The sequence below is a fragment of the Salvelinus fontinalis genome, chromosome 9 (assembly GCF_029448725.1).
Source record: "Salvelinus fontinalis isolate EN_2023a chromosome 9, ASM2944872v1, whole genome shotgun sequence".
NCBI lineage: Eukaryota > Metazoa > Chordata > Actinopteri > Salmoniformes > Salmonidae > Salvelinus > Salvelinus fontinalis.
The window spans coordinates 53,469,287-53,488,854 of NC_074673.1; the positions used below are offsets into that span (position 1 = coordinate 53,469,287).

At 43.0% G+C, this 19,568-nt stretch overlaps 1 protein-coding gene across 2 annotated transcripts in view; it reads right to left on the bottom strand.

Annotated features, from left to right (window-relative positions):
• Positions 1-2,782: 2,782 nt before the first annotated feature.
• Positions 2,783-19,568, bottom strand: part of ireb2 (iron-responsive element binding protein 2) — a 28,980-nt gene continuing 12,194 nt past the window's right edge. For both annotated transcript variants that reach the window (XM_055934895.1, XM_055934896.1), the window contains exons 6-22: positions 18,138-18,207; positions 17,752-17,935; positions 17,213-17,352; positions 15,386-15,557; positions 14,408-14,508; positions 14,153-14,269; positions 13,656-13,815; positions 13,410-13,545; positions 13,064-13,148; positions 12,647-12,803; positions 12,278-12,402; positions 12,055-12,159; positions 11,692-11,834; positions 11,329-11,476; positions 10,954-11,076; positions 5,314-5,499; positions 2,783-5,181 (exon numbers count right to left, since the gene is read on the bottom strand). In XM_055934895.1, coding sequence (XP_055790870.1) covers positions 5,071-5,181; positions 5,314-5,499; positions 10,954-11,076; positions 11,329-11,476; positions 11,692-11,834; positions 12,055-12,159; positions 12,278-12,402; positions 12,647-12,803; positions 13,064-13,148; positions 13,410-13,545; positions 13,656-13,815; positions 14,153-14,269; positions 14,408-14,508; positions 15,386-15,557; positions 17,213-17,352; positions 17,752-17,935; positions 18,138-18,207 — 2,263 coding nt within the window. In that variant the 3' untranslated portion in view covers positions 2,783-5,070. The remainder of the gene's footprint in view (positions 5,182-5,313; positions 5,500-10,953; positions 11,077-11,328; positions 11,477-11,691; positions 11,835-12,054; positions 12,160-12,277; positions 12,403-12,646; positions 12,804-13,063; positions 13,149-13,409; positions 13,546-13,655; positions 13,816-14,152; positions 14,270-14,407; positions 14,509-15,385; positions 15,558-17,212; positions 17,353-17,751; positions 17,936-18,137; positions 18,208-19,568) is intronic.

Sequence of the window (19,568 nt, forward strand, 5' to 3'; positions counted from 1 at the left end):
ACAACAACCTGTCCAGAACCAACCAAAGGACCAGAACTTCCAGACTCAACCTACTTTCTGTGTTTATAAAATGTCTATGCATTCTGTTATCTGGGCTTTTTCTGGAGGTTCTCTATGAGCCGAAGGAACGAGACCGTATACGCTTGTACCAGATATCTTTAGTCATAATTAAACTGTCGCTTGGCATACAATTTATCACCTTGTCTGAATCGATCCTTGACCGGCTCGCCCTTCTCCATATCCAATTATCAACAGAAGCCAAACGCAGAAACTATGGATACAACTTATTTTGTGCTCGCGCATTATTATAATTAATATGAGCGCCACTAGAAATCCCTGCATAAGCATGTTTCTGTTAGCCCATACACCATGACAAAATACACCATATGACTGCCCTGCTAATGTGTTTGCACCTTGTAGGCTAAACTGCCAAGAAAATAAAACGCGTAACTGATCCAAATGGTTGCCCAATCAGTCAGGCTAGATGCAGTTATTTTGAAATGATGAATATGTGTAACGGATGTGAAATGGCTAGCTAGTTAGCGGTCAGTTACGTCACTTGCTCTGAGACTTAAGTAGGGTTTCCCCTTGCTCTGCAAGGGCCGTGGCCTTTGTGGAGCGATGGGTAACGATGCTTCGTGGGCGACCGTTGTTGATGTGTGCAGAGGGTCCCAGGTTCGCGCCCGTATCGGGGCGAGGGGACGCCGTAAAGTTATACTGTTACATATGCATTCTAAACGCCAGGCTTTTGAGCGGTTATTCAAATTACATAGGCTATTCTAGAGTTTTGTACTCGAAAACAATAATACAATTCTTCATTGCGTTGTGTTGTTGTAGCCTAGGTATAATAGGCGCTGGCAGTGCACCTCCTTGCACAAAGGCGGAGGTAGCGGTCCTGCTGCTGGGTTGTTGCCCTCCTCCACGTCTCCTGTCCCTAGAAAACTTAAACAATGCACATTTGTGGCCTGCTGGAGGTCATTTTGCAGGGCTCTGGCAGTGCACCTCCTTGCACAAAGGCGGAGGTAGCGGTCCTGCTGCTGGGTTGTTGCCCTCCTCCACGTCTCCTGATGTACTGGCCTGTCTCCTGGTAGCACCTCCATGCTCTGGACACTACGCTGACAGACACAGCAAACCTTTTTGCCACAGCTCGCATTGATGTGCCATCCTGGATGAACTGCACTACCTGAGCCACTTGTGTGGGTTGTAGACTCCGTCTCATGCTACCACTAGAGTGAGAGCACCGCCAGCATTCAAAGGTGACCAAAACATCAGCCAGGAAGCATAGGAACTGAGAAGTTGTCTGTGGTCAGCACCTGCAGAATCACTCCTTTTTTGGGGGTGTCTTGCTAATTGCCTATAATTTCCACCTTTTGTCTATTCCATTTGCACAACAGCATGTGAAATTTATTGTCAATCAGTGTTGCTTCCTAATTGGACAGTTTGATTTCACAGAAGTGTGATTGACTTGGAGTTACATTGTGTTGTTTAAGTGTTCCCTTTATTTTTTTGACGTGGAGGAGACGTGGAGGAGGCCGAAGGAGGGCAACAACCCAGCAGCAGGACCGCTACCTCCGCCTTTGTGCCAGGAGGTGCACTGCCAGAGCCCTGCAAAATGACCTCCAGCAGGCCACAAATGTGCATGTGAGATGTTCGGATCCTGTGCAGGTGTTGTTACACGTGGTCTGCCACTGCGAGGACGATCAGCTGTCTGTCCTGTCTCCCTGTAGCGCTGTCTTTGGCGTCTCACAGTACAGACATTGCAATTTATTATCCTGGCCACATCTCCTGTCCTTATGCCTCATTGCAGCATGCCTAAGGCATGTTCACGCAGATGAGCAGGGACCCTGGGCATCTTTCTTTTGGTGTTTTTCAGTCAGTAGAAAGGCCTCTTTAGTGTCCTAAGTTTTCATAACTGTGACCTTAAATTGCTTACAGTCTGTAAGCTGTTAGTGTCTTAACTACCGTTCCACAGGTGCATGTTCATGAATGTTCATGAATTGTTTATGGTTCACTGAACAAGCATGGGAAGCAGTTTTTAAACCATTTACAATTTTAGATCTGTGAAGTTATTTGGATTTTTACAAATTATCTTTTTAAGACAGGGTCCTGAAAAAAGGGACTATTTAAAAATATTCACACACCAATATAAATATATATACACACACATAAAACACACACGTTTACTTTACTTTTATTCTCTATAAATTGACCCTCAAATAATTTACTCCGGCAAGTTTGCCACCGTTGCGCTGCAATAGGAAAGTAAACAGAAGTCGAATCCATCACTTCTGTTGTTTGGCTGGGTCCATAGAAACGTTAGAAAATGTGGTGGATAGAATGTAATGGATCTCATCCCGACAGTGCAGCTCAGTGTAAACATGCATAACGGCAGGGTCGGTATCTCCTGGCAAAGAACAGACATTCTTCATGTCAAAGTTGGATATTAGTAGTGCTGTAGTAAAGGATCTATTTTACAGTCAGTTAAGATAGCATTTAAACCTACAAATGTAGCATGTTAATTTCAAGCCAACACATGTAAGTGAATGGGTTTTCCAAAATTCTGAAGCTTCTTTACCCTTCTTGGTCATTGCTAAGCAAAACAATGAGCCAGTCTAGCCTGGGGGTAAGATAGCCCAGGACTAAGAACAAAGCAGTGTGAAAAGGTCTTTCTTGGACTTGCGGGTGATGTGCTGGAACAATAATGCCAGCACTGATTTGAGAGCCCAGCATCCAAATAGAGATGTTTTTGTAGTTTCTTTACAGTAAAACATACAAACAAAACTTTCATTTCAATCATTTATTAAAAACTATATACAATATCTGTTATAATTCAGTATTCGGTACTTAATTCTTTTTTTTACCACTTCTCTGCATTAACCAGGTACTTATTGTTATGTGCAATGTTGCACTTGCTTTGCTTGCATATGGTAAATATTTTGTGAAAATGAAAAAAGAAGCAGTACCCCAACAACAGCTACACACAAATAATAACACCACATACGTCATCCATTGATTAAAATTGACTAAATTACCGTGTGCTTGTATTCTCAGGGAAAAACCTAAAATCCCCAAAGCAGTCAGTGAGACGCATACCTGTGAAGTCAAGCCAATAGAACGGATCACACTTTCAAGGGAAATTGCATTCACATAAAACTGGGGTATACTCAGCGAGGTGAAATACTCAGAATAACATTGCAGATAGAAATGAACACAGTTGACTTGATTACACGTTCTACATGACAATTCAATCGTATCTACACTAGACATTTCTACCTGATTCTGAAAGTTCTTCAGCTTTACACCATCTGGATCAGACCACTGGCCAGGACTCAAGTACCCAATCAAAACACAACAAAACACAGGAAACCAATAAGCCCAAATCAGGCTAATTGAAGCTCTGTAGTTTGACAACCAAAGACGTGTGTATGCACCCTCAAAACAAATGACATCATTACAGGTCAGGAAACTCTGTTCTCTGCTTAAACTTGCTTTGGAAATTTGTCATGACAACACATTGGCATTGTTCACTCTTCGAAAGTAAAAAGTAAAAAATAAAAACATTTAAAAAATGTTGGGTTTTCAAACAGCTCCAGACAGACAACTGTTTGAATTTAGTATGACAATAAATACATGACAATCTCAATGATCACTAAAGTATTCGTTTAAAAGCTAATGTTCAAATCCACATTCCAGAAGTCTCAATTATATTGTATGAATAAAGTTTCATATAGTGCCATTATCTGAGTAAGCCAACTGAGGCAACATTGTCACACAGACAGCCTTAACATGCAAAATGTCCAACCAGTGTTAATACCAACACACGAACAATGGTTGCCCACTACTTTGTAAACCTTAAATACCGGTACCTGACAAGCAACATGTAATGAGATATTGTAGATCAAACTAGACTATCAGAGCCATATATAAAGACATACAGTTCTAGATTGTATGCATCTTACAGAGGACCTCGCAAATTGTCATGAGAAGCACCAAAGCGAAGGACATTTTGACACCTCTGCCTCAGCAGCAGTGAAATCGACAGTTTCCACACCCAAATACTAACCCCGTTGTCAGATAATCAGTTCAACCAGTAGATAATGAAGCTGTGTAGACATGGAGAGCAAAAAACAACTTTTTCCTCCACATTCTCATTCTGACCATAAGCGCAAAAGAGGACATCCCAGGAAATACTCTGTTGTAACGGATGGACGAGTCTGCAGGAGATATGCACAGCCGAGACTGGTGCACGAATCCAAATCTAAAAAGATTACATTATGTAGGCAAAGTAGAATATTCTCCCTATTGCGTACAGCAATCTAATCTGTCCAGATCTACATAAGCATTAAAGGAGTAGAGGGAAAGAGTTGGGTTGGAATTGGGCACAAGGTCTCATCTGGTCGGCTAAAGTAGATCGATCTGGTCTCAGAATTGAACTTGACTGATGTGGTTAGGAAGCTCAAGCGCTGATAAAAAGTGCAGATACCTGTTCAAAAGAGATGAAACTTTCCAACTGACACATCAAAATCAATGACTTAGAGTCAGACACAACCCTTTTATTCACAAGATATCAGGTTATGTCCATTCTTTACATTGGACTTCTACACTGCAACGTTCTGAATGTTCCACCCTATAGAACAGGCACCCTGCTGGAGCTGGTTGATCTGAATGGGGCATGCTCAGCCGTTAAATATCAAACTGTACTAAAGTGGATTGTGTTGGTCTAAATGGTGAAGCAGATTGATATCGTCAAAGAGGACTGAGCTGGTCTTGGAACAAATAATGTTGGGCTGGTCTGAGCTAGTCTGAAGTGGAGCAGACTGGACTGGTCACAAGCAGTTCAAAACACCACAGGTTCGGTTTAGACCTGGGGGGCATTTGTCTGTGGGTGGGGGAGGGTACATAATCTCTGTGAATTAGCGTCTGTGTCTTCCCTACTTGAGCAAGCTAGTTTAGTACGCCCATTTCCACACATTCAACTAGATGGTTGGAGTGTGAATAACCCCATATATAAGCACAGAAAGAAAAATCAGGCCTTGAGGTTAAAGCTGAGTTAAGTTAAAATTATCTAGTCTAGAGCATGGTCCGAGCCACGTATCGCAGCAGCCCGCCATGCCGGTAAAAGGCCACGTCCATCTCGTTGTCAAACAGAGTCGTCACACTGAAGGTCTTTCCAGAGCTAGTCTAGAGAGAGAAAAAGTGAAAAATGTAGTTTAATGAAGAGACAATGCAATGGACAAAGATAGTTGCGAGACATTTTAACTGGGGATGGGAAATTTTAGTTATAAAAAGGTAACATTTGATATGAGGCCATACTTTGACAGTCAGCATTTGCTTTGGGGACAGGTCCTCTGGTAGAGTGATAGTGAACTTCTCCTTCCCGCAGAGCTCTAGCGAATCGGCACTTTGGCCTGGCAAGAACTGGAGGGGCGCGATGCCCATGCCCACCAGGTGGTTCTTGTGCATCTTCTCAAAGCTTTCTGCTATGACAGCTCGCACACCCTGCCAACCATAGCACACACAGAATAAGAGACCAATGGGATCTGTATCTCATGGAGAAAAAAGGCACATATACAATTGAATGAAATTTCCCAATGAATATTTGATTTATTTAGAATTTCATTGTGCACATTTTTTTCTCTCCAGCTCATGTAAATTCAAACAAAGAACAATGTAGGAGTATAAATTTTATGCAGAGCCAGGATGACTTCTGCCTTTAGGATCTGGTTCATCTCGCTCTTGATTTCAGACTATGGAGTTATCACCATTGCCATAGACATACTATTTTGGGGCTTTAGGTCTAGGTCAAGTGTTCTGTGAAACATGACTTGGTAAAAACGTCTATTGATTGAGATCACAGAACAGACGGCATTTGGCGCTTATTTTAAAAAAAATATATTTTTATATATTTTTAGGGGTATATCAACCTTAATATTGCAGATATACTGTGGATTCTATCAATGTAATTGTCTGCGTAATTTCCAAAAACCCATATATATTTTGTAAATGTATATATTATTTTAAATATGTATCGTTTAAATATATATTTCCTTCTTTATGATTGTCCCCCAACCCTACCACCCCTCCCCTAATTGGAGTAAACTAATGGACAACAATACTTAGACCTCTACTTCCAGCTTATAGATACTATGTACATTTTACAGACAGTATATTTTACATTAGTTATCTTTTGTTTGTTTTTAGTCCCAGCCTTCAGCTACCTTCAACCGCTTCCATCCATCTCTGAAGACCATTCGATTTCTAGCTGCCATTTTCACTGTGCGGTTTCAAAAGTTCTGAACCTTTCTATTCTCAAAGTTTTCACAGATTGTAAATGAAAGAATCCTTTTTGCTAAGAATATTATTAATCGATTGACTATGACTTTTGAAATCACCCAACAGCACTATTTGCAGAGTTAGCTCCAAGTAAATGTTGCAATTTTTTTGCCATTCCTGAACCTGTGATCAAAAACAAGCTACCTATGGGCAGTACCAAAACAAGTGATCTAATGATTCTGTCAGCAAAATATGCAGAGCTGGGAAGGTTGTATACCTCATATATACACTGCTCAAAAAAATAAAGGGAACACTTAAACAACACAATGTAACTCCAAGTCAATCACACTTCTGTGAAATCAAACTGTCCACTTAGGAAGCAACACTGATTGACAATAAATTTCACATGCTGTTGTGCAAATGGAATAGACAAAAGGTGGAAATTATAGGCAATTAGTAAGACACCCCCCAAAAAGGAATGGTTCTGCAGATGGTGACCACAGACCACTTCTCAGTTCCTATGCTTCCTGGCTGATGTTTTGGTCACTTTTGAATGCTGGCGGTGCTTTCACTCTAGTGGTAGCATGAGACGGAGTCTACAACCCACACAAGTGGCTCAGGTAGTGCAGTTCATCCAGGATAGCACATCAATGCGAGCTGTGGCAAAAAGGTTTGCTGTGTCTGTCAGCGTAGTGTCCAGAGCATGGAGGTGCTACCAGGAGACAGGCCAGTACATCAGGAGACGTGGAGGAGGCCGTAGGAGGGCAACAACCCAGCAGCAGGACCGCTACCTCCGCCTTTGTGCAAGGAGGTGCACTGCCAGAGCCCTGCAAAAGGACCTCCAGCAGGCCACAAATGTGCATGTGTCTGCTCAAACGGTCAGAAACAGACTCCATGAGGGTGGTATGAGGGCCCGACGTCCACAGATGGGGGTTGTGCTTACAGCCCAACACCGTGCAGGACGTTTGGCATTTGCCAGAGAACACCAAGATTGGCAAATTCGCCACTGGCACCCTGTGCTCTTCACAGATGAAAGCAGGTTCACACTGAGCACATGTGACAGACGTGACAGAGTCTGGAGACGCCGTGGAGAACATTCTGCTGCCTGCAACATCCTCCAGCATGACCGGTTTGGCGGTGGGTCAGTCATGGTGTGGGGTGGCATTTCTTTGTGGGGCCGCACAGCCCTCCATGTGCTCGCCAGAGGTAGCCTGACTGCCATTAGGTACCGAGATGAGATCCTCAGAGCCCGTGTGAGACCATATGCTGACACATGCACATTTGTGGCCTGCTGGAGGTCATTTTGCAGGGCTCTGGTAGTGCTCCTCCTTGCACAAAGGCGGAGGTAGCGGTCTTGCTGCTGGGTTGTTTCCCTCCTACGGCCTCCTCCACATCTCCTGATGTACTGGCATGTCTCCTGGTAGCGCCTCCATGCTCTGGACACTACGCTGACAGACACAGCAAACCTTCTTGCCACAGCTCGCATTGATGTGACATCCTGGATGAGCTGCACTACCTGAGCCACTTGTGTGGGTTGTAGACTCCGTCTCATGCTACCACTAGAGTGAGAGCACCGCCAGCATTCAAAAGTGACCAAAACATCAGCCAGGAAGCATAGGAACTGAGAAGTGGTCTGGTCACCACCTGCAGAATCACTCCTTTATTGGGAGTGTCTTGCTAATTGCCTATAATTTCCACCTTTTGTCTATTCCATTTGCACAACAGCATGTGAAATTTATTGTCAGTGTTACTTCCTAAGTGGACAGTTTGATTTCACAGAAGTGTGATTGACTTGGAGTTACATTGTGTTGTTTAAGTGTTCCCTTTATTTTTTTGAGCAGTGTATGTTTGTAAACTTACCATTAAGAAGTACCACAATAATAGTGTGTCCATATATATACACGATATATACAAAAGTATGTGGACAACCCTTGCTGACAGGTGCAATCTCCATAGACAAACATTGGCAGTAGAATGGCCTTACTGAAGAGCTCAGTGACTTTCAACGTGGCACCGTCATAGGATGCAACCTTTCCAACAAGTCAGTTAATCAAATTTATGCCCTGCTAGAGCTGCCCCGTTCAACTGTAAGTGCTGTTATTGTGAAGTGGAAACGTCTAGGAGCATCAACGGCTCAGCCGCAAAGTGGTAGGCCACACAAGCTCACAGAACGGGACCGCCGACTACTTAAGTGCATAGCGCGAAAAAATTGTCTGTCCTCGGTTGCAACACTCACTACAGAGTTCCAAACTGCCTCTGGAAGCAACGTCAGCACAAGAACTGTTCGTCGGGAGCTTCATGAAATGGGTTTCCATGGCCAATCATCCGCAAACAAGCTAAGCTAAGCTAAGATCACCATGCGCAATGACTAGCGTCAGCTGGATTGGTGTAAAGCTCACTACAATTGAAATCTGGAGCAGTGTAAACGTGTTCTCTAGAGTAATGAATCACGCTTCACCATCTGGCAGTCCAACGGACGAATCTGGGTTTGGCGGATGTCAGGAGAATGCTACCTGCCTGAATGCATAGTGCGAACTGTAAAGTTTGGCAGAGGAGGAAAAATGATCTGGGCTGTTTTTACAGTTCGGTCTCAGACCCTTAGTTCTAGTGAAGGGAAATCTTAACGCTACTGCATACAATGACATTCTAGACGATTATCTGATTCCAACCTTGTGGCAACAGTTTAAGGACCGCTCTTTCCATTTTTTGCATGACAATGGGAAAGAGGGATACCCAGTCAATTGTACAACTAAATGCATTCAACTGAAATGCGTCTTTCGCATTTAACCCAATCCTTCTGAATCAGAGGTGTGTCAAAATCGACATCTTCGGCACCCGGGGAATAGTGGGTTAACTGCTTAACTCAGGGGCAGAACGACAGATTTGTACCTTGTCAGCTTGGGGATTCGATCCAGCAAACTTTCGGTTACTGGCCCAACATTATAACCACAAGGCAACAATGCCCACGTGCACAAAGTGAGGTACATACAGAAAAGGCTTGTCGAGGTCGGTGTGAAAGAACTTGACTGGCCTAAACAGACCCCTGAACTCAACCCCATGGAACACTTTTGGAATAAATTCGCACGCCGACTGCGAGCCAGGCCTAATCGCAATGTTCCAACATCTAGTAGAAAGCCTTCCCAGAAGAGTGGAGGCTGTTATAGCAGCAAAGGGGAGACCGACTCCATAATAATGCCCATGATTTTGGAATAAGATGTTTGACGAGCAGGTGTCCACTTTTGGTCACGTAGTGTAGCTGTGCCATGATATGCAGTTAAGCATACTGTAGCTGCGACTAAGTAAACCTCTAAAGATTCTTCCAATATTCCACCTGTTAAAACCTTTCCTCATCCCAAGTTAGGTTGTCGTTCCAGTAACTGGCTGATCATCCCTGTACACATGGATCCTAGGGCCTTTAAGAGATAGGGGGCTATCCTTTAATTAACCTCTTCGGGCTAGGGGGCACTATTTTCACGTCCGGATAAAAAGCGTGCCCAAAGTAAACTGCCTGTTACTCAGGCCCAGAAGCTAGGATACGCATATAATTGGTAGATTTGGATAGAAAGCACTAAAGTTTCAAAAACTGTTAAAATAATGTCTGTGAGTATAACAGAACTTATTTGGTAGGCGAAACCCCGAGGACAAACCATTAAAAAAAAAAAAAAAAAAAAACTTTTTTCACATCTTTTTCTATGGGAAACTATATTTATGACGCACGTGGTTGCAGTTCCTATAGCTTCCACTAGATGTCAACAGTCTTTAGAAATTGGTTGGTGTTTTCCTTTTGAGAAATTAAGAAGTACGGCTGATCATTGTGAGTGCCAAGTGGACTCTGATTTTATCCTCTATTGAACACAGTATATTCCATCTTAAATTTGATCGATTATTTACGTTTTAGGATACCTAAGATTGGATTAGGAAAGTTGTTTGAAATGTTTGTACCAAGTTTACAGGTAACGTATTAGATCATTTATAGTCATGTTGGGCGAGTTGGAACCGGTGTATTTCTGAATCAAATGCGCCAAATAAATGGACATTTTGGGGATATAAAGAAGGAATTTATCGAGCAAAAGGACATTTGTGATGTTTCTGGGACATTCTGGAGTGCCAACAGAAGAAGACCTTCGAAGGTAAGGCACGAATTATATCGTTATTTCTGACTTTCGTGACGAAAGTTAAACATTGAAAAATGTTTGTCATGCATTTGTATGATGGGGCGCTGTCCTCAGATAATCGCATGGTTTGCTTTCGCCATAAAGCCTTTTTGAAATCTGACACAGGGGCTGGAATAACAAGAAGTTAAGCTTTATTTTGATGTATTGCACTTGTGATTTTATGAAAGTTAAATATTTCTAATAATTTATTTAGAATTTCGCTCTCTGCAATTTCACCGGATGTTGTCGAGATGTTCCGCTAGCGGAACGTCTAGCTGTAACAGGTTTTAAGAGCACATGGTGCCAGCCACAGTACAGAACCAGATCTGCAGCCAACATCACGTCAAACGCCCTCACCTCAGGTTGTACTGCATCTAGTTATTTAAAAAAAACTTTATATATAGAAAAATCTTGCAACACTTCAAGTGTTTAAAAAAAGTGTTAAAGAACAAGCTCCACCCAGAAGCCAGTTTTATTGGCATGTGACCAGTGCTTGAGGCTCTTCGGTGTGGAATGTAGCCTTTACCAGTAGGTAGGGTCCCTTGGCCGCCCAGTCCCGAGAGTTTCCTGAGCCGTACTGCTTCCCTGCCAGGATGATGAGGGGAACCCCGTCTCTCTGGTAGCGCTCTACTGCCTCAAACACGTCCAGCTAACAGCACAAAAACACACTGTTAAACAACTTGGGCGAAATCATGTATATTATCCACTCTCCATTTACTGCAAAGATGAATCTCATGTTATTTGTAATAAGGTATTTTACTATATCACTTGAAGCGTTTGCTTGGGTTATCAAATCGTGAGCAGCAGGGAGATACTTATTCCCTTCCGTTATTCCCTTCCGCTGACTGAAGAGCACAGTTCAAATGCACTGTTTCTAGACTTGACCCCCTCTCTCACTTACAGTCTGGCCTGATGGAATGTGCACGGTCTTGGGGCCCGGTTTGCCGATGAACCGGTTCTGGAGTTTGATGCTGGCGAATGTCCCTCGGGTCATCACTGCGTCGTTTCCCCTCCTGGCGCCGTACGAATTGAACTCTCGTGGTGTAAGGCTGAGAAATCCAGAGTTTAAAGATCAAACTGCTTTCCTCCCGAGTCACACAGAGTTTACCAAAACATTTGCTCCTGACCCTGGTAAAATGCTAAAGTAGCACTCTGCATACGACATAAATAAATAAATGGAGGTGAAGAATTTGAACAACCCAGCCCCTGGTAAAATGCTGCAGCAGTCTGTGTACAACGTAGAGATCAATTATAGGGTGCTCACCGTTTGCTCAGCAGGTACCTGGCAGCGGCACTGACCCTGGCGATGCTCCCGGCAGGGGAGATGTGGTCGGTGGTCACCTTGTCTCCCAGGAACAGTAGGGCGTGTGCGTTCTCTATAGACTGGGGCGGCTGGACCTCTTTACACTGGGAGAGAGAGGAGATGTCATATAGAACCAGGGCCCAGAGTAGTTCTGAAATACCACTTCAGCTTAACCTGATGCCAATATGTTTCACAAACTATCCATTACGCTTTGAATATATGAAATACATATATCTACTTCTGAGTTTCTTAAATGATCTCTCTTAAAAGTGTTTATTATTGTTGTACATTTGAGTAATTTACCACACAAAAAATAAGACTCACAAGTTTGTTGAAGAAGGAAGGAGAGCGAATATATGTTGATTTGGGATCCCATGGGAAAACCACAGACTCTGGACATTCAAGGTTATTCCAAAACGTGTTCCCTTTCTGTAACAGAGTGACAAACAGCACACCGTAATGACTGCACCGTAATGAAACTTGAATAGGTTGAGAAAAAAAAGAGACTCAAGAGAGGGAGCCAACCCTAAACAAAAAGGACCCTCACCTCCCTTCTGGCACGGAGCTCTGTGAAGATGGAAGAGATGACCTTGTCCTGCTCTATCTGCTGCACCTCCTCCCTGGTGGGCCAAACGTCCCGCAGGTATACCTCCTTCCCCTCAGAGGTCACACCTACAACAGAGGGACAGGGTAACAAACATGCTAACACATTGTTTTTAACCTTCCATTGGGGTCTCCCAGGGGGGAAAAATTGCCCCCCCCCCAGATAACGTTTCTGGACCATCACAGCAAGTGAACGGTAGTTCCTCAATGGTATCAAAAAGTGTAGAAGACAGGAGACAGATTATTAAAATAAAGTGTCAAACAAACCTCAAAATGTGGTCTTGAGGTTTGAAACGTGATGTTGTTCACTTACCCAGAGGCTCTTTCTCGAAGTTGATGCTGACGGTGCCGGCGATGGCGTACGCCACTACAAGGGGCGGAGAGGCCAGATAGTTGGCCCTGACACAGTCACATAGGCGTCCCTCAAAGTGTCTGTTCCCAGATAGCACTCCGCAGGCCACCAAGTCCCCCTACAGAGGACGCATGGGGAAGGTTAGACCTTCCTATAAAACCTCTCCGTCACTCTCTCTAGCCACCCATGTGGTCAAAATATTTGACGACAGGGTGCGTTAAAGGAGGCAGCCAATTGTTTTTTTAGTTTTTTTTCAAGGATCAAATTAACACGGGATTGGATAATATCTCCTAAATACTTAATTCTGGAATACAGTGTTATTCATCCCCAGCTCTGCAGTGAATAGTAACCAAGTTAAGACAGAGTTTGTTCAAGTACCTCTTTGATAGCTTCAGAGACGGTCTCTGGTAAAGGTGCAGTGTTTCCAACGCAGGTGGCACATCCATAGCCTATCACTTCAAACCTGAGTCAGATATGAGGAACAATTATCTAATATTCTACTCCTGCCAATTATGCATAATCAAGTGATGTGGGTGTGTGTCGGACATGAGTCGGGTACATAGTTGCTCATGGTCTCGTGATGAGGTAGCCCTGCCTGTGACTTTAAAACCTGTGTCAGCCCTTGGCCCAAGAGGAAACGGTCTCCTGGTCTAACGTTCGAGACGTTGGTTTCTCCCGTAGGAGACCTAGGTTCAGATCATGTCCGTGACTTGCGTGTCCTCACCCTAGCTGGCTGAGGTAAGGCAGTACTCCACTGGTGTTGAGGTAGTGGGTGACCATGCCACTGCCAGGAGCCAGGCTGGTGCGGATGTAAGGCTTGACGATAAGGCCCGCCTCCACCGCTTTCTTGGCCAGCAAACCTGTCAATCAAAAGGCGATACCAGGTGCATTGGCAAAAAATCCTGACAGTCCAATTGGAATTTCAGGAAAACCTGAGAACATAGTACCGTGTTCCTCCAGTGTCTCTCACCTGCGGTCAACATGACGGAGGGATTGCAGTTGTTGGTGCAGCTGATGACGGCTGCGATGACCACAGAGCCGTGGGCCAACTCGTACTCCTGACCGCCGTGGAGGAACGGCACCAGGCTCTCCTGCTTCTCCTTGGAGATGTGGAACCCTTTGAAACCCACCTGGAAAAAGAAACACAATTTAATTAACTAATCCTTTCAATATTTTACAGCCAGAAGATGTGGCAGGGATCTCACCCCTTTCGACGTAACAGACAAAACCGGGTCATTCTAACAAAAGTATTTATCACTCATATAAAGTTGTAGTGAACAAAAGTCATATGATTGATTCATTTGAGATGAACCAACGAAAAGCCTTATATAGGACATTTCCCCTCAATGGGCAGTTTAACTTTTCTGTTGCTATGCAAACTAAAATATGAATAGGCTAATTGTTTGATGATCTCAAGTATTTCAGTTCTCGACTTCGTTGACCTAAGGCGTCTGACTGATATGTTACCTTCTCGTTGAGACAGCTCTGGAAGTCCTCCTTCATGCTGCTGACATCCACCCTGTCCTGGGGCCTTTTTGGCCCACTCACATGGGGCACCATGGAGCTCAGGTTGATCTCAATTACCTTTAGAAAAAACCGGGACAACATAACTGTACCTGACTGTGAAACAGAAAAACGAGGCACTTCGTAATATGGACCAATATTCCTCCATAGCTTCCTCTACTTATTGGCCACTAATATCTGAAAAGACTAAAAGAATACCTCCGAAAATTGTGGGTCTTCTGACGAGTCCTCGTAGCTCCTGAAGAGTTTCACAGCCTTTAGATAAGCCTCCAATAATTCAAGTTTCTCCTCAGTAAAGTCTGAGAGCAAAGGAAAACATCAAGTTAACATTACATGCCACATATGCAACATTTAAACATCAAGGGACAATTCACCCAAATGCCAAATTTACCCCACCTTCTGGAAACCAAGAAAGTAGTCTGTAGACCGAATTTGGGTTTGTTTAAGTTAGCATTAACATTGCTGAGCGAAAAACAATTAATACAGCTTCTCTTAGCATTGATGGATTCTGTTAAAATGTAACATGTTTCAAGTTACTGTAGTTTGTATCCTGTTTCGTGAATGTTTACTGTGAGTATTAAAATGGAGTTTAGGCCATGAAACTGTGTGTATGCTAATTTGTAAAGGTTGACCTAATCTGATAAAACGAAATTGCCTTGGATCAGAAAGCATGGTCAGGCCCAGGACAATGACCAGGGTTGTGATTCTGACATATAGCTAAACAAAGAGAGTACCATGGACATTCCACAGGGGAGATAAGGGAAATAAAATGTATGGCTGGGGATGTGACACCTACAAGAAGGTGGTGACCAAAAGGAGGGAAGAGTATAAATGTATGCACTCAACTGATGGCATCCTTGGTAATAAACACTTGAAACTTCTCTTGAGCTTTTGGTCTCAATTCCTTATTGCAAAGAGGTTGCAATAAAACATTTCTTTATAACAGCATGTTCCAAATAGCATGCACATAAATCTCAAAATAACACCTGACATACATCCCAGCCTCAGAAGTGACAGTCTAGCCTGACAGTCTAGCCTGGCCATAATTCTTATGATAAATTTTCACAGCGTGTGCTGTCTTACCATCTCCTATGGTGATTGTAACGCTAATGACCAGATAAGTTGGCAAGACAGCACAAACAGACCTGGAAACAGGCTAGTGACAGCTTGTCTTACTTGTTTGCTTAAAGTGTTTGAGTGTGACATGGTCGACAGGGAAGAAGCTGACGGTGGCATTGTACTCGGGACACATGTTGGCAATGGTGGTCCTGTCTGGGACAGACAGCTGGGCCACGCCGGGACCAAAAAACTCCACAAACTTCCCAGCTATGCCCGCCTGACGAAGGTGCTGAGATGGAGAACACATTGAATCAAGCTTGGCAGTGCATTTAAAACATCTCCATCATGTACTTTACAATGACAATATAGATAATACAAAGGAAATTAAAAAGACCTAAAGGTGGTTCAACGACATGTAGGTTAACTTCTTTGGGACTGGGGAGCAGTATTGAGTAGCTTGCATGAATAAGGTGCCCAGAGTAAACTGCCTGCTACTCAGGCCCAGAAGCTAGAATATGCATATAATTAGTAGATTTGGATAGAAAACACTGAAGTTTCTAAAACTGTTTGAATGATGTCTGTGAGTATAACAGAACTCATATGGCAGGTGAAAACCTGAGAAAAAATCCAACCAGGAAGTGGAAAATCTGAGGTTTGTAGTTTTTCAACTCATTGCCTATTCAATATACAGTGTCTATGGGGTCATATTGCACTTCCTAATGCTTCCACTAGATGTCAACAGTCTTTAGAACCTTGTTTCAGGCTTCTACTATGAAGGGGGAGCGAATAAGAGCTGTTTCAATCAGCGGTCTGGCAGAAAGCCATGAGCTAAGTCACGCGCGCTGAGTTCCCTTTCATTTCTAAAGACAAAGGAATTGTCCGGTTGGAATATTATTGAAGATTTATGATAAAAACATCCTAAAGATTGATTATATACATCGTTTGACATGTTTCTACAAACTGTAATGGAACTGTTTTGACTTTGTCTGGACTAAGTGCCTGCGCCTTGTGAATTTGGATTTGTGAACTAAACACGCAAACAAAACGGAGGTATTTGAACATAAATGGACTTTATCGAACAAAACAAACATTTGTTGTGGAACTGGGATTCCTGGGAGTGCATTCCGATGAAGATCAAAGGTAAGTGAATATTTATAATGCTATTTCTGAGTTTTGTGACACCTCTCCTTGAAAAATGTCTGTATGTTTTTCTGTGGCTAGGCGCTGACCTAACATAATTGCATGGTGTGCTTTTACCGCAAAGTTTTTTTGAAATCTGACACAGCGGTTGCATTAAGGAGAAGTTTATCTATAATCGTATGTATAACATTTGTATCTTAGATCAATGTTTATGATGAGTATTTCTGTAATTTGATGTGGCTCTCTGCACTTTCACCGGATGTTTGTTTGAGACAATGCATTTCTGAACACACCAATTTCAAATGAGGTTTTTGGACATAAAGATGAACTTTATCAAACAAAACACACATTTATTGTCTAACATGGAGTCCTGGGAGTGCCATCTGGTGAAGCTCATCAAAGGTTAGTGATTAATTTTAATGCTATTTCTGTCTTTTGTGACACCTCTCCTTTGGAAAACATAATCGCAAGGTGTGCTTTCGCCGTAAATCCTTTTTGAAAATCAGACACTGTGGCTGGATTAACAAGAAGTTTCTTTAAAATGGTGTATAATAGTTGTATGTTTGAGGAATTTTAATTATGAGATTTCTGTTGTTTGAATTTTGCGCCCTGCAATTTCACTGGCTGTTGGCAAGGTGGGACGCTAGCGTCCCACATATCCCAGAGAAGTAAAACGCTAGCAATCAATAAAAAGTGATACTTTGCAAGTGCTGTGCACGGGAGCTTCTTTAGAATATGGTTTCAACATTTCTGAGCTGCCATCAGATGTGTACCAGTATGTTTCATTTCTTAGCTGTAGCCTACCTTGGTGATCCCCAGAACAATATCGATGGACGTGGCCAGAATGTTGACGGAGCCTACTAGCCTGCAGCCAACCACCTGGGGAAGGGTCAGAGAGATGGGCTGGCCCAGCATCACTGCCTCCGACTCGATCCCTCCCACACCTGAGAGAGAGCGGGAAAGAGACAGGAAACCGTCTTAAAGCTATAGAGCTATTGGATAATTCACACGTCGATCTCCTTCTTAAGTTCTTTCATCACCAAAGCATTGCAACTTGGATATTAACCTATTATCTTTGATGTTTTTCTGTTTGATGCTAATCTAGTATTTATTGGAGGTTAATGGGTACTTCAGTCCGTATACTCTGTGCAACACACAGCTATTGTGAGGTTGAGCACTTGTGAAATGTCCCTCCTTCAGGGCACCGTAGTTATATTCATAACTTTTTTTTGAATGCCAATGGATTTCAGCCAGTATTGGCAGCTGTGTGGACATTGTTAGAACTTTAATTTGTATTGGCAGCTGTGTGGACATTGTTAGAACTTTAATTTGTTGTTCTTTACCCCACCCGAGGATGCCCAGACCGTTGATCATGGTGGTGTGAGAGTCTGTGCCCACCACGCTGTCTGGGTAGATGAAACCCTGGCTCTCCTGCACCACCTGAGACAGGTACTCCAGGTTTAGCTGGTGTACTGCGCCCACATCCGGGGGCACCACGTTCACATTCTTAAACGCTTTGGAGCACCACTTCAGGGGAAAAGGAGAAAGACGTAAGAAAAAGGATTAGACTGGTGCGCTACACAGGCCTAAATAAGTTGCAGCCATGTTACAATGTGTGATTATAGGTGCTGGTTTCAGTTTGTAATAGCTGCTGCAGAGTCTCTGTAACTAAGTATCTTGCTTACATTGAATTTACTTTGACGGAAACTAGAGAGAGAGACAAAGTTACCTTAAAAAACTGCAGCCGTTCTTTGTTCCGGATCAGCTCCAACTCTTGGTTTTTCAGAGCTGTTTCAGGTCTGCAGAAAACAATGACAAGGACAATGTGCACCTTTCCTCTCTCCTATACAGAGTACCGAGTAGGCTTTACTACACTATATATCCACCCAATACACAGGAGCCAGGACCTGCATTCCCGAATTAGAGGTCTTCTCGGATTCCGAAATTGAGATCCGAATGGAATTGGATCTGTGAAAACTCCAGAACGACTTGACCCAGTAGTCCCCCCCCCCCCCCCCAAATCCGACCCAAAATATGTCAGAGATGAGGGAGAATCGGAGCCAAATTGGGTCGGGTCTGTATCCCACGTGGATCCGAAAGATAAAATAATGCAGCTTTAATTGCTGCGCAAGCCAGCAGAATTGTTTTGACTTGTCTAGCAGGCAGTGAAAGTTAACGTTTCACATGCATTTTCTGTTGTAGGCCTAGCTAAAATAATTGAGTTGTGGTCTACACTACAGCTTAGTATTTTCAGAAATGACATGCCAAATGTAAAATGTCGACACAAAAATAAGGGAACTGGGGTGTGTGACGAAGATGCACTAGTAAGCACGTCTCTCTCCAGAATGCGCTCTCCGTCTCCCGTTAATTTGTGTGTATTCATCGTTTCATTGTGTGAATTGTTTGCCTTGTGTATTTTATAGGCTCTCTCCAGAATGCCCTCTGTCTCCCGCATGTTTAAAAAAAAGTTGTGGTAGTTTCAACTGGGTTTTTGGTTCATGTGTAGTTGATAAAGTGATCGTTTAAAAAAACACAAGTAATATGATTACTATTGTTGCACATGCTGTGTAGATAAAATGTTCTATGTGTTCAATATATCACAAACTGTTTCTGCATATTGGTTATCAAGAAGCTTGATCTTGCAAGCTAGCCACTTACATAGCATAGTTGGAGCCCTGAGCTGGAGATAATTTATTTGGCACATCTCAGATAGTTAAAATTATACTTATAATATATTTAGCTGGAAAACAGTAGTAGTGAAATTGAAGTGCAACTTGATCACCTGCACAACAGTGGATCGTCACCTCACGAAAGCTTCCGCTTGCTCTGTGTGCTCTTCGCAAACAAACATGCCATGTGACTCAATCAGCTACTTTGGGGGAACGGCTTAATAATTAAATAATAATGCAACAAGCTAAATGAAGAACGCAATCTGCTTTATCTATTAACCTTGTGCACAAGTTGCCTGCAGGTATTTAAAAATAACAAATATTCAACAAAACAATGACAAATAATTAGTAGGAAACAACTTTTCCATCATTATGTTGTCGACAATTTTACTTTAGACATGGTCATATTAGCCATTAAAGTTTGTCAAAAATCCCTGGCAATGCTAACGTTAGCTAGCTCCAATCCTCTCCCCTCAATCTTAGCTAGCTAG